This window comes from Ambystoma mexicanum, chromosome 3q (assembly GCF_040938575.1).
Source record: "Ambystoma mexicanum isolate Mex_15411 chromosome 3q, UKY_AmexF1_1, whole genome shotgun sequence".
Classification (NCBI taxonomy): Eukaryota; Metazoa; Chordata; class Amphibia; order Caudata; family Ambystomatidae; genus Ambystoma; species Ambystoma mexicanum.
In genome coordinates this window covers 1,296,432,540-1,296,448,380 of record NC_090926.1, presented here as the reverse complement: position 1 = coordinate 1,296,448,380, position 15,841 = coordinate 1,296,432,540, and the positions used below count along the sequence as shown (strand labels likewise).

General features: G+C 50.2%; 1 protein-coding gene across 1 annotated transcript in view; it reads right to left on the bottom strand.

The window, feature by feature from the left end:
• Window positions 1-1,069: 1,069 nt before the first annotated feature.
• Window positions 1,070-15,841, bottom strand: part of ALKBH7 (alkB homolog 7) — a 141,477-nt gene continuing 126,705 nt past the window's right edge. Inside the window, exons 2-4 of the mRNA XM_069604405.1 lie at window positions 13,348-13,521; window positions 8,292-8,416; window positions 1,070-1,650 (exon numbers count right to left, since the gene is read on the bottom strand). Of these exons, the coding sequence (XP_069460506.1) occupies window positions 1,470-1,650; window positions 8,292-8,416; window positions 13,348-13,521 (480 nt within the window). The 3' untranslated portion in view covers window positions 1,070-1,469. The remainder of the gene's footprint in view (window positions 1,651-8,291; window positions 8,417-13,347; window positions 13,522-15,841) is intronic.

The following is a 15,841-nucleotide window of genomic DNA, read 5'->3' as shown; positions in this document are numbered from 1 at the left end:
ACGTTATTACAAAATTCTGAGCTCTGAACCATTCATCAGCAAAGTGCACTTTTATTTATTAAGTTAATAAACTCTTTCTCTGTGTCTTCCAGAGCATCACATGCAGATGGGAGATCCCCAGCCCTCTGTCGTGGCTGAGCTGGTTGCAGCGGTGGCCAGGACCCGCCAGAAGCGCAGACTGTCCAGCGGCCGCCAGGACCGTGAGTGTCGGCTGAAGAGCCTTACGCTGCGGGTGAAGGACCTGGGCTTGGGATACGAATCGGAGGAGACCATCCCGTTCAAATTCTGTGGCGGAAACTGCCCACGGGCACGCACCAACCATGACCTGACACTGTCCGTACTGCTACAGAAGAGCGATATCCCAGCCCTCATAGAGGACAAGATCTTCAGCAACCCCTGCTGCCGCCCCCTGCACTATGAGGACGTGGCCTTCCTTGACGACAGCCACCAGTGGCACAAGGTGGAGAAGCTTTCTGCTTCTGCATGTGGCTGTGTGGGCTGAGTGGAAAACAGCCCCCGAATGCTTGCAGACCCCAACAGGCCACAGTGCTCTGGGACTCCGAGAGACCGTAGAGATCCGGACTGCTCCTGGATCCAAGCGTTCTCATTGCTCCATGACTCCAACAGGCAAGACTGTTTGTGATCCCAAACAGGAAGGACATACCTTGATATGTGGCCAAGAGTGATGATGCTGGGAAAGTGGGACAGATTAAAAGACTTCAATAAAGTCTTCTGAAGAGACAGCAGTATCGTTTACATGGCCCCTGCGCATCGAGGACCATTTGCCCTTAAATGTAGGACTTGGTGGAAATAGGTGAAAGGCCAGCAGTTCATGGGCACCTGGCAAGAGCAGAACGATCTGAACATCAGTCACAATGGCGAGCCCTCTCCTAGACAGATAGTAGGCTGCGTGCCTGCGGCCCCCTATCTGGAAACTCTGAGCTGGCCCACCCTCCTAAAAGCCCCCTCGCCATGCAGCTGGGCCTTCAGGTGAAGCATCACAGGGGTCTGCAGTGTGTGTTCCTGTCCGGTCTCTCCGCGCCAGCCATGTACAGTATGATGAAAGTCATTTATGGATTCATAACTTATTTATTTATTAAAGATGCACTTATGCCTGGACTAATTTATACAGTCTGCTGTTAGAACCTTGTTCATGCGTCAGAAAGGTCAAAAGTTCATGGGAATGAAACCTAGGTGGTAAGAAAGGCATGACTCATGGGACTGATGGCAAAGAACCTGTCTGTGACATACTAGAAGTCGGGGAGAGGGGACATATCCAGGTGTCGGTGCAGAAAAACACACCTTTCCGTTCTACACATTTCTGCGGCTGGTTGACAAGGTTCAAAGTCGATCAAACTGTTTTCTTGCCCACATGGTCTCAAAGAATCTGTGCTTTCAGGCAAGGAGCGGCACTCCAGAGAACCATTGTCATCTGTTTGTCTGTACGATCTTGGTACCCCAGGGTTCTGCTAAAGCCTGCTGGCAGGATCTATATTCTCTGGCGGTGTCCCCAAAGCATAGGGCGTCCCCTTGTCTGGCAGGTTCCGGCAAATCACAGAAATGCGTCGCTCTCGGGGGACCCGCTCCCCGTTATAAACGGAGTCTTCATCCTTCAAGATCTCGTGTGTAAATTCGTAGCGAGCTCTGCCACTGCGGAAAGACAGAAAGAAGAGACATGAGTACAGGATGGTACTGGTGGTTCGTCAATGGCTGCTAGTGAAGTATACAGCATGCAGCCTAGGACACAGGCATACCCAGCCTCCTCCAACCTCTCACAGGGCAGGAGACCGATTGCAACATACAGCTGGCCTACTAAAGAGCTTTCCCCAAAGGGGGATTACACCCCCCCCCTGCCAAGAAGGACCCAGTGATATATTGCAGGCGCGTAAGATCTTATCCCGCAGGATATAGATCACACAATATGCGCTACCAGTGTTAGGTGTGATCAGTGGTAGGTCAGAATCAGGAGACAGACACAACGGCATGTTATCTAAATGGTTCTTTATTCTTTAATAGAGACAACACTTAAGCTAACCCTATGCCTAAGGTCAGGTGCCCTATTCTACAAAGAAATATGTAAAAGGCTGCTTGTCAGGATGTCCTGGGACCAGAATCCTACTCTAACCCAAGTTCTACAAAGACAAACACAAAGCAAACAAATACAACTGTTGGCCGCTGCCTGAATAGAGGGACGGGGGTTGGATCCTGACCCCCCACCCTGGTGTCTCTTTACCATAGGCTCCACACCTTGGTGCGCAGTCCCAAACATACACCTAGTTTCTTTTCAGTCTCTTTCATTCCCAAAGGTCTTTCTCCTTTCTAGTCCAGGATTCTTTCAGTCTCTCTTGCCTTGGTTATTTTCCCATATGCCGTGGTTGGTCTCAGTCTCTTGATCCCACTCAGGGGCATCTTGCTCATATTCCCACTACAGGGCGTGTCTCCTCCTCATCCCCCTCTCTGGGGTCTCTCTGTTCTCACCCCGCTTGGGGTTTCTCGATTATCACCCCGCCTTAGGTCTATTTGGGCTCACCCCGCCTTAGGGTTTCTCTGTATTCTGCCGCCTTGTGGTTTCTTTGGGCTCACCCAGCCTTGTGGTTTCTTGGTATTCTCCCTGTCTTGGGGTTCCTCAATATTCTCCTTCATTGGGCCTCAAGCCCACCCCCCAGTTCCTCTGAGCCACTGCATACTTTTGTCTTCTGTGTGGTGCTCGCCGGGATGGTTCCTGAGTCCATCTGACGCAGAGATGCTTTGCAACTCGTCAACTGGGTTCTGCGTCAAGGCTTAGCTGGCTCCGATTCCTGCTGGATTCACAGAACGCCGGTCTCTCAGTAGGTACTCACTCCCCCTCACTCGTCTGGGCCGTGCCCTTCCAGTTCCTTGCCTGGTGGGTGCTGCAAACTGTCCGCAGCGCAGACATCCTGTGCGGACTGCACCCCTGGTATACTCTCATGGTGCCTTGCCACACCTCTCATGAGGAGGGTCCCAGCTCTCTCAGGCTCTGTGGGGTTCTCTCGCCACTTCAGATTGGCTCTTTATCTGATGCTCATTCAGGGGGCTGGGCCATCCACTGCTCTGCTGTTTCAAGAGAGGATTGTGGATAACTGAGGTCAGAAACCAAACCAGCCATTATAATAGGATGTTCTACATTATTATACATTTCAGCTCCCACATGGCCAACACACGTTATTAGGGTTTGGGGGGGGAAGGAGGGATAACATATCCATATCTGGGGATTTCACATCCCGTAGGGGGTGTTAAGCATTTCGGGCTCACCTCCCTAGGGAACAAACACCTTGGGTTTGTCACACGTCCTAAACCAGTGATGGGATCTATCCACCTCATAGCAATGTCAGAGCGCCCGATATACTGTATGAGGGTGCGATATGTGCCCCATCTCACATGACACCAGCAGGCTGCAGTCACCCCAAACTCAAAACCTTCTGAAGACTTAACATACACTGCTCTCCGCTACTAGCAAAGGATGTGCAGTTACAGCGTACACTTTATTTCTTACCAGAGGAACAACTACAGTCTACACCCAGGCCGAGAATTAAACAAGGAGTATGTCAGTGCCTGCGTCCTACCCCGAAGATATAGATGCCATCTCCACATGGGCTCATGCCCAAAGACCTACTTTCTGTATTAGCATGGCGCTTACCAGAGAACAGCAAGGTACACTGGCTGTCCAAGCCAGGCTCTCATGAAAGGACACACAGGTATATTCTCCACCCAAGCCTGGGTCTTACCAGAGGATAAACATGTATACTCACTGCTCCAAGCCAGGGTCTTACTCAAAGATATACATGTAGCAATCTGCTCCAGGATATCTCTTACCAGTGTATATGCAGGTACATTCCCAACCGATCCTATCAGAGGACGTGCAGGAACTTTCCTCGGCCAGGCTCTCACCTAATAGCGTACATGTATAATCTCCAACCAGGTTCTTCCCCAAGGACGTCCAAGTACTTTCCACAGCCCAGAGCTTGCAAGAGGACGTGCAGGCACATTCCCCACCCAGGCTCTTACCAGGAGAATGTACAGATACACTCTCCACCCATCTTACTAGAGGACGTGCAGGCACATTCCCCACCCAGGCTCTTACCAGGTGAATGTACAGATACTCTCCACCCATCTTACTAGAGGACGTGCAGGCACATTCCCCACCCAGGCTCTTACCAGGAGAATGTACAGATACACTCTCCACCCATCTTACTAGAGGACGTGCAGGCACATTCCCCACCCAGGCTCTTACCAGGAGAATGTACAGATACACTCTCCACCCATCTTACTAGAGGACGTGCAGGCACATTCCCCACCCAGGCTCTTACCAGGACAATGTGCAGGCACATTCCCCACCCATCTTACTAGAGGACGTGCAGGCACATTCCCCACCCAGGCTCTTACCAGGAGAATGTACAGATACACTCTCCACCCATCTTACTAGAGGACGTGCAGGCACATTCCCCACCCAGGCTCTTACCAGGAGAATGTACAGATACACTCTCCACCCATCTTACTAGAGGACGTGCAGGCACATTCCCCACCCATGCTCTTACCAGGAGAATGTACAGATACACTCTCCACCCATCTTACTAGAGGACGTGCAGGCACATTCCCCACCCAGGCTCTTACCAGGAGAATGTACAGATACACTCTCCACCCATCTTACTAGAGGACGTGCAGGCACATTCCCCACCCAGGCTCTTACCAGGAGAATGTACAGATACACTGTCCACCCATCTTACTAGAGGACGTGCAGGCACATTCCCCACCCAGGCTCTTACCAGGAGAATGTACAGATACACTCTCCACCCATCTTACTAGAGGACGTGCAGGCACATTCCCCACCCATGCTCTTACCAGGAGAATGTACAGATACACTCTCCACCCATCTTACTAGAGGACGTGCAGGCACATTCCCCACCCATGCTCTTACCAGGAGAATGTACAGATACACTCTCCACCCATCTTACTAGAGGACGTGCAGGCACATTCCCCACCCATGCTCTTACCAGGAGAATGTACAGATACACTCTCCACCCATCTTACTAGAGGACGTGCAGGCACATTCCCCACCCATGCTCTTACCAGGAGAATGTACAGATACACTCTCCACCCATCTTACTAGAGGACGTGCAGGCACATTCCCCACCCATGCTCTTACCAGGAGAATGTACAGATACACTCTCCACCCATCTTACTAGAGGACGTGCAGGCACATTCCCCACCCATGCTCTTACCAGGAGAATGTACAGATACACTCTCCACCCATCTTACTAGAGGACGTGCAGGCACATTCCCCACCCATGCTCTTACCAGGAGAATGTACAGATACACTCTCCACCCATCTTACTAGAGGACGTGCAGGCACATTCCCCACCCATGCTCTTACCAGGAGAATGTACAGATACACTCTCCACCCATCTTACTAGAGGACGTGCAGGCACATTCCCCACCCATGCTCTTACCAGGAGAATGTACAGATACACTCTCCACCCATCTTACTAGAGGACGTGCAGGCACATTCCCCACCCATGCTCTTACCAGGAGAATGTACAGATACATTCTCCACCCATCTTACTAGAGGACGTGCAGGCACATTCCCCACCCATGCTCTTACCAGGAGAATGTACAGATACATTCTCCACCCATCTTACTAGAGGACGTGTAGGCACATTCCCCACCCATGCTCTTACCAGGAGAATGTACAGATACACTCTCCACCCATCTTACTAGAGGACGTGCAGGCACATTCCCCACCCATGCTCTTACCAGGAGAATGTACAGATACATTCTCCACCCATCTTACTAGAGGACGTGCAGGCACATTCCCCACCCATGCTCTTACCAGGTGAATGTACAGATACACTCTCCACCCATCTTACTAGAGGACGTGCAGGCACATTCCCCACCCATGCTCTTACCAGGAGAATGTACAGATACACTCTCCACCCATCTTACTAGAGGACGTGCAGGCACATTCCCCACCCAGGCTCTTACCAGGAGAATGTACAGATACACTCTCCACCCATCTTACTAGAGGACGTGCAGGCACATTCCCCACCCAGGCTCTTACCAGGAGAATGTACAGATACACTCTCCACCCATCTTACTAGAGGACGTGCAGGCACATTCCCCACCCATGCTCTTACCAGGAGAATGTACAGATACACTCTCCACCCATCTTACTAGAGGACGTGCAGGCACATTCCCCACCCAGGCTCTTACCAGGAGAATGTACAGATACACTCTCCACCCATCTTACTAGAGGACGTGCAGGCACATTCCCCACCCAGGCTCTTACCAGGAGAATGTACAGATACACTCTCCACCCATCTTACTAGAGGACGTGCAGGCACATTCCCCACCCATGCTCTTACCAGGAGAATGTACAGATACACTCTCCACCCATCTTACTAGAGGACGTGCAGGCACATTCCCCACCCATGCTCTTACCAGGAGAATGTACAGATACACTCTCCACCCATCTTACTAGAGGACGTGCAGGCACATTCCCCACCCATGCTCTTACCAGGTGAATGTACAGATACACTCTCCACCCATCTTACTAGAGGACGTGCAGGCACATTCCCCACCCATGCTCTTACCAGGAGAATGTACAGATACACTCTCCACCCATCTTACTAGAGGACGTGCAGGCACATTCCCCACCCAGGCTCTTACCAGGAGAATGTACAGATACACTCTCCACCCATCTTACTAGAGGACGTGCAGGCACATTCCCCACCCATGCTCTTACCAGGAGAATGTACAGATACATTCTCCACCCATCTTACTAGAGGACGTGCAGGCACATTCCCCACCCATGCTCTTACCAGGTGAATGTACAGATACACTCTCCACCCATCTTACTAGAGGACGTGCAGGCACATTCCCCACCCAGGCTCTTACCAGGACAATATGCAGGGACATTCCCCACCCATCTTACTAGAGGACGTGCAGGCACATCCCTTGGCCAGGCTCTCATCTGAAAATGTACATGTATATGTATAATCCCCAACCAGGTTCCTAATTTAGGACGCCTCGGTACACTTCATAGCCAAACTCTTACAGGAGGTTATGCAGCCACATTCCTCACCCAGGCTCTTATTTCAAGCTATGCAGACACTTTATCCACCCAGGCACTTACCACAGGATGTACAGGTACATTCCACAGTCAGACGCTTACCTTGGGATATGCAGGTGCATTATCAACCCAGGTTCTTGCCTGAGGATATACAGGTACATTACCCATACATGCCATGTTCTTACCAGGAGAATATGCACAGACATTCCCCACCCAGGGTCTTATCAGGAGGATATGCAGGTACATTCCCCACCCAGGGTCTTATCAGGAGGAGATGCAGGGACATTCCCTTATCAGGAGGATATGCAGGTACATTCCCCACCCAGGGTCTTATCAGGAGGAGATGCAGGGACATTCCCCACCCAGGGTCTTATCAGGAGGATATGCAGGGACATTCCCCACCCAGGGTCTTATCAGGAGGAGATGCAGGGACATTCCCCACCCAGGGTCTTATCAGGAGGATATGCAGGGACATTCCCCACCCAGGCTTTTACCAGGAGAATATGCACGGAAATTCCCCACCCAGGGTCTTATCAGGAGGATATGCAGGTACATTTCCCCACCCAGTGTCTTATCAGGAGGCTATGCAGTTACATTCCCCACCCAGGGCCTTATCAGAAGGCTATGCAGGTACATTCCCCACCCAGGGTCTTATCAGGAGGCTATGCAGCTACATTCCCCATCCAGGGTCTTATCAGGAGGATATGCAGGGACATTCCCCACCCAGGCTCTTACCAGGAGAATATGCACGGACATTCCCCACCCAGGCTCTTACCAGGAGAATATGCAAGTAAATTCCCCACCCAGGCTCTTACCAGGAGAATATGCAGGTAAATTCCCCACCCAGGCTCTTACCAGGAGAATTTGCAGGTACTTTCTCCGCCCAGGCTCTTATAAGGAGGATATGCAGGTACATTCCCCACCCAGGCTCTTACCAGGAGGATATGCAAGTACTTTCTCCGCCCAGGCTCTTATAAGGAGGATATGCAGGGACATTCCCCACCCAGACTCTTACCAGGAGAACATGCATGGACAATTCCCCACCCAGGGTCTTATCAGGAGGATATGCAGGGACATTTCCCACCCAGGGTCTTAGAAGGATATGCAGGGGCATTCCCCCAAAAGGAGGAGGATGTGCAGGTACAATCCTTGGCCAGGCTCTCACCCAAGAATGTATATGTATATTCGCCACCCAGGCGCTTACCCGAGTATATACAGGGAGCGTCTTTCAAGCAGGAGGTCAGCCCAGTCATCCTTGTTCTGCTCGCTGACAAGTCGCATCACGCTGGAAGACAGCAGGCTCAGGCCAGCAATGGTGCTTCCGCAAAACTGAGAGGTGAAAGGGTAAATGAAGAAGCATGAGAAACAGCATGACTACAGCTTCCCCCTACAATGATCGCGAGAGTCAGGAATGAGAGCTGGACACAAGGTTGTCATGTTTTTGTCAAAGATATTTATTAAATGAAAAATGGGTGGAAAAACACCTCTCTGACCCTATGCTCTAGGGGAGTTTCCATATCTATAAACCAAGACTAAGAAGTCTGTCTGCGTCAGGATGCCAATAACTGAAAAGCCGTCCTTGTGTCCAAATCATCATATCCTGACCCTCACACTACAAAAAAAAGCAATACAAATGTGTATCCTGACCCTCACACTACAAAAAAGCAATACAAATGTGTATCCTGACCCTCACACTACAAAAAAGCAATACAAATGTGTAAAAAAATATCTTCAACTTGATACTGCCAAAAAGTGTTCACAAGCGAAGAAAGAACAGTTCCAACACACATGCTCTCAAAGGGGGAAGCCCTTGGATCCAGAAGGTGGACCCCTTCCCCTGGATTCCTAAGTAGGATGGCTCTTTTACTAACAGTCCCTTTGTATCTTGCCTTGGTTCACACGGTTCCTGTCTGTAACAGTCTTTCTTTAACACAATCTTTCCTTGGTTCAGAAAAACACTCTTTCTTTAACATCCCTGGAAGTTTTTATAATTGCCTGGTACACTCCCATGCCAGGTTTCTTTATGCAACATCAACTGCCTGGTGTACTCGCCTGCCAGGTCTTCACCTGTGGTTCTCACTTGCCTGGTATGCTCCCCTTCCAGGGCGTATCTGTTTCAATTGCCTGGTGTCGTGCTTTGCCTGGGCTTCTCAAGTAATTCAATTGCCTGATGTCGTGCTTTGCCTAGGCTTCACATGTGTTTCACAGCCTCTCTGTATCACCAATACTGTACGTATTGCTCTTGGCTTGGGATATATGATTGCGGTAAGGTTTTCTCAAGATTTGCCCCACACCTGCACTTCATGCATCCATAGCTCATTGGGGACTATACTTTGCCTTTTCTGAATTCAAACAATCATCTCCCAGCGTTAATAATGGTATTACGTTCAGATTGCGATTGGCTTGGTCTCCGGAACGCCCCGAGGTCCCCACTGGCTTCGGGTAGACTCACAGATCTTAATGGCACCTAGAAACACTTGTGTAAAGGCGTGTTATAAATACCAAGTCACGTGATATCCAGCGTCTCCGGTCCAGTTCCCGCTTCTGCAGCGTGTTGCTTTCAAGAGGCTTTCGACACTGGAATATGCAGATGCGCTTCCGGTTTCCTTCCTGGCTCTGCAGTCACTCGCCGGCTTCCCTTCAGGAACCGGAATGGAGAATGCAGCCTTCTCGGCCTGCCGAGCGCCCAGGACTTCTCTCGCAGCTCCCAGCGTTTCCTCGGCCCTCTGCTCTCCGGCACAGCATATCTCCCTCTGATGTGGTGGTCTTCAGTGCTCCGACACACCTGTATGTGATCTCCACGCCTGTGAGCCTTAGGACAGTAGCCCACTGCCTCTCTGGATAGTACACTCGCGAAGTTTAAATGTCCCACCCACAGGTGCCTCAGAAAAACAGACTGCATATTGTGTTTCAAGCTCTTGGTTCCTTGTTCAAACTCCTGCATCTTCCTCGTCTCAGCACTTGGGTAATTCTGGGAGTTGAAGGCGATAAGTGACATTGGACACATGATATTTGAACAGTTCTACTTGGTGATTTTACTCGTAAAGGTATTTCAGAAAGAAAAGGTGTTGTGTTGGAGCTTTCTGCACTTGTGTCATAGATGGATGTTTGACCAGAAATATATGAAGAGGTTTCTTTACTTCTTCTACTAGGGGAACCAGCAGTTGACAATATGCTATTAGGGTCTCAGGTATTAGTCTGTCTTCCTCATGGTATAAGATCTTGGGTATTATGATAGGGTCTTCCTCATGAAAATGGGGGAGATGCCGGGTTTCGCCCAATGAAGTCATGACATCTCCCAGGTAGTTTTCTCCTCCCATGTGATCTTCCGTCATATAGCCATGCCCAGGGTCAGGATGAGGTCGCGGCTGCCGTCTCCTGGCCACATGGGAGGGGGTCACCGCCTGGGAATCCTCTATGCAGGACACCGGCCAAGCTCACTTACACAGCCTCTTCTCAAGTGCCACCAGCGCGTAATACTACAACCCATCCCTAGTCACAACTCTTAGCAACACAGGTCAGCCAAAAAACACAGCATCAACCATAACATAACGCAGTTCTAAGACACATACCTCCCACCCACACCCTCTTTATACTCCTCTTTACACCTTACACTCCATACAGCAACGACACACAGCAATAGATTGAATGCTTAAATAGTACCCACTGCAGGCTAACCGCTATAATCTGTTCTATCACTATGCCACGTTGCATTCCTTCACCTAGGATGACATTTTTTAGTATACTAGAGTATTACACCCCAGTCCCATATGGCAACACAAAACCTACATTTCCAACTCACCCAGAATCTCAAGTCAGGATTTATAACTCCTCCTAACTCCCCAACCACCCCTTCCTAAACCTAGTTCCAAGAGGCTGCCATAACATCAGAAGTCACACTTGTTATTACTCACTCACCTCTTCAACACCCTTCGCATGAGGTGGGGTACACCCCACACCCCAGCACTCTACCTCTGCAACAAACCACCACCTCCAACCTCAAGGGAAACACCCCACAAAACAATGTGGCATAACCTTCATATTTGATCCCACTTCCCTGGAGACCAGTCTACAACTCTGCGATCCACTCAAAACCACAGTCCCCAGAGACCAGTTTACAAGTCTTCGCTCCACCCACAACACAGTCCCCAGCGACCAGTCTATAACTGCGCTCCACCCACAACCACAGTCCCCAGAGACCAGTCTACAACTCTGCGCTCCACCCACAACCACAGTCCCCAGAGACCAGTTTACAAGTCTTCGCTCCACCCACAACACAGTCCCCAGCGACCAGTCTATAACTGCGCTCCACCCACAACCACAGTCCCCAGAGACCAGTCTACAACTCTGCGCTCCACCCACAACCACAGTCCCCAGAGACCAGTATACAACTGTGCGCTCCACTCACAACCACAGTCCCCAGAGACCAGTCTACAACTCTGCGCTCCACCCACCACCACAGTCTGCAGAGACCCGCCTACAACTCTGCGCTCCACCCACAACCACAGTTCTCAGAGACCAGTATACAACTCTGTGCTCCACCCACCACCACAGTTCCCAGAGACCAGTATACAACTCTGCGCTCCACCCAAACCCACAGTCCCCAGAGACCAGTCTACAACTCTGCACTCCACCCACAACCACAGTCCCCAGAGACCAGTCTACAACTCTGCACTCCACCCATAACTATAGTCCCCAGAGACGGTATACCGTCCTTTGATCGCGGGACTTTTGATCGCAGGGTTTTTTTATCGCGAATTTATTTTGAAAAAACTCTGCGTTTGTTTTTGGGGAGGGGTTAAAAAAATGTAGCGATGAAAAGTCCCGCGATTAAATGACGTAGAACCCCAGAGACCAGTCTACAACTCTGCGATCCACTCAAAACCACAGTCCCCAGAGACCAGTTTACAAGTCTTCGCTCCACCCACAACACAGTCCCCAGCGACCAGTATACAACTCTGCGCTCCACTCACAACCACAGTCCCCAGAGACCAGTCTACAACTCTGTGCTCCACCCACCACCACAGTTCCCAGAGACCAGTATACAACTCTGCGCTCCACCCAAACCCACAGTCCCCAGAGACCAGTCTACAACTCTGCACTCCACCCACAACCACAGTCCCCAGAGACCAGTCTACAACTCTGCACTCCACCCATAACTATAGTCCCCAGAGACGGTATACCGTCCTTTGATCGCGGGACTTTTGATCGCAGGGTTTTTTTATCGCGAATTTATTTTGAAAAAACTCTGCGTTTGTTTTTGGGGAGGGGTTAAAAAAATGTAGCGATGAAAAGTCCCGCGATTAAATGACGTAGAACCCCAGAGACCAGTCTACAACTCTGCGCTCCACCCACAACTATAGTCCCCAGAGACCAGTATACAACTCTGCGCTCCACCCACAACCACAGTACCCAGAGACCAGCCTACAACTCTGCACTTCACCAACAACCACATCCCTTAACATAAATGCTTAGTGACTTCTCTTTCTTCACTACCTGCTCACACTATTTCATGGTTTAATGCACAAGTGATTCTGAACCTACACATATGTTCCACCTGCAATAAAATGGAATGGCTTGGTTTGCTCCAACCAACTTACCGCCGAGCAGGGAGTCTGTGACTGGCCTTGTACAGGTCATCACTTTGCCAAGCTTTAGGCTGCTCAGCTAGACCCAAGCAATTCCCACTATGGTGTATTTACCACAATGAATTCCATAGCTGTATTACAGCCAAAAAGATTGGATCAGGTGGCATCGTAAGCTTCCATGTGTTAATATCCCTGCAAAAATATTGCGATACAAAAATATTGCCATATTTTTGCAGCGATATTGACCCATGGACCCTGCGGGGGACAATCCCGCATTATTTTAAAATGTGTGGGGGACACCCCTGCAACCCCCGCTCCCACAAATTATCCCCCCCCCCAAAAATATCACATATGGCGAGACAAACAGCCATGTGTACGGCGATATTTTTGGCGGGGATATTTTGTAGGGATACCGATCATAATGGGGATGTTGCATAAGAGACCCAGCAAGCGTAACTATCCAATGCTTTGTTTACAGAGGGAGAGACTGGGAGGGAGGGAGGGAGGGAGAGAGGGAGAACTGCCACAATCTCAGCTTTAGCACAGCACACCCAGCATAGAGAGTAAGACTAGGGGTCAGAGACAGGAAGGTTGTGGATCCCCAGGACTGTAATTAATATCTGGATCACACCCTCCCACCTTCCCGCGACTGGAAACTAGCTTTGCCTTCACCTTTACGCTATCGATGTGTGGCTTGATATAGCCGTCCGCCTTCAGATCCAGAACATGCACCAAGGAGAGTTGAGGCACGCCCGGGGGAAATGCCACATCTCGCACCCGCTGTAGGATCTTGGCATTCTGCTCCGTCCACTGGGACTTCTCTATTTCGCGAAAACCGTGGATTGCCTGGAAAAAGCGAGCGAAAGAGCATTAGAATCGCAGGTGAGGGCAGAAACTGGGCAGAGAAATTACAACAAGTAGCTTGAGCGGGAGCGAGAACAGTGACAGCATCGCGCTTTACACCAAAATGCCAGACATCGGAAAACGGAACTTCAAGCATGGGTAATGAGGAAATATAAAAAGCCAGTTAGATAGAGAGTAGATAGAGTGTAAGATTAGAAGACATAAGAGCAGAAACGTGATTGAGCACAAGGAGGCGGAGAAACAGAAAAATTGGGAGTGGGAGCAGAGGAGATGAGGAGGGGAAAAGAAAGACACAAAAGAAGTCAAATATGTTGGGGAGAGATTGTGGATAGACTAAAAAACTAAACAGAGGAAATTGAATTTAAGGCCAGAACATAAAGGAAGCCAATGCAAAGAGGGAAGAGTAGGAGCAATAGAGTCACAAGAGGCCAGAGAGAATAGTAAACGAATAGACAAGTGTAAGAAACCTGAGGGCGTTCTCACAAGTATTCCCCCGTTGTTCAGGGGGCCTGGGAAGGGCCATCACTCTTGGATCCCAACACTGGGGGCAGACAAGCGAGGGAGGTTCACCTGGGCAGAGGGGTCCTTGGGGACTGCAGGGAGAGCGTACGTAGGCGAGGTATGGTATTCCCCCGTTCTTGCCCCAATACATCCCACCCTCCCTCTTTGTTCATGGCATATTATCAACCAAGTCCCTTCCTCAAGAAAAGGGAAGATCAAACTTTTTCGACATTTAGGGAGACCAAACCCTTTCACAACCCTTGACACTGACCTTGTCTCCGTGTCTGCAAAACCCAGAGGATATGCTGTAAACCCATCCTTTTCCTCTTTAGAACTAACACCCCGGTATTACTCCTACCCAAACAATCCAAATAAAGAAAGATGGAAAACATCACAGACTCACCTTAACAGGCCCCAACCAATCCCAACATCTAGTACTGAACAAAGTCCAAACCCACTCTCCCTCAGCCTTTAAGGGGTATTTTTAATCACACCCCATTTCCCCCTCCCCATTTCCAACAAACACTGAGACGAGGAAGATGCAACTAAGGTCAATGAGGATTTCCCATAGGAACAACATGGGGAGTGCAAGGGAAACGGACTATATTCTCCGAGGTATTCTTCGTTTTCTTACTTTTCCCCTGAAGCTCACTGTCTCCAAAGCCCTGGTCCTCTCTAGGCTGGACCATTGCAACAGCCTCTTTCTAAATCTTCCTGCCTCTACTCTTCGACCTCTACAACTTATCCAGAAAAGGACTGCAACACTTGTCCTTGGCCTGAAGCGCAGGGATCGTATCTCTCTAGCTCTGAAATCTCTTCACCGGCTCCCCATGGCTGCAACGATCAATTTCAAGACCCTCTGCTTCGTCCACAAGGCTTTCTGGTGCCTGGGACCGCTCCACCTCCAACCTTCTCTTCCAAAACATCTTACTTCTTGAGCTCGCCGCTCATCCAACTCCAACTCTCTGAGGGACAGACGCTTCTCCAAGCAGAGAGTTGGGGCAAATAGATCTCCTCGGCTGGGACCTTCCTATGAACATCCTCCCTGCCTCTCCCAAACTTGTGCAGAACCACCTCTGGTTCCGGAACCAACTCAAGACCTTCCTTTGCGCTTCTGTTGTGTCTCTTCCTCTCCCTTGCTGATGCAACTGACAGCCCTGCGCACTGGTCACCCTCTGAACTCAGGGCCAGGCTCCTGCATGCCCAGTTGCCCTCGCACTGCCTTCGGGCTCCCCAGCACTTAAGGGTCTGTACCGGCAACCCTACAGTCCCTTCTCTCTGCACTTATGAGACATCCGCTGGCTGCACTTGTGAGTTAATTGCACTTCCCCCTTCCACTCTGCCCTGGCACTTCTCCCCTTCCCCACACTTGCGCGATCTGAATGACACAAGGCCTAGTTAGATTGTTATTTTGTCCTCCCTTTCATTCCCCCTCCTTGTCTTGTCGCGCCACTTGTGTACAGACACGTTATAAATGGCATATCATATTATATGGAAAGAACTTAAACTGTCCCACTGATTATCACTCACACCTGACTCCACTTGACCGTTTTCACAACTATAAAAAGGTGTGGTGTTTTTCAAGAGAGGAAGCAAGCTGGGTATGCTGTCTGGACTAGAGGAACCAAGATGCAGACGCTGACAGGAGCTGAGGGCTGGAGGTGATGGGCTGCAGCGTGGCGAGGGAGCTGTGTCTCCAAGGAGCAGGAATGAGGCTGCCTGCATCTGCTGATGGCGTCCAGGAAAGTGCTTGTTCCCTTGGGACCTAGACCGGCCCCAAGGGTGCCCAAAACATAACTGG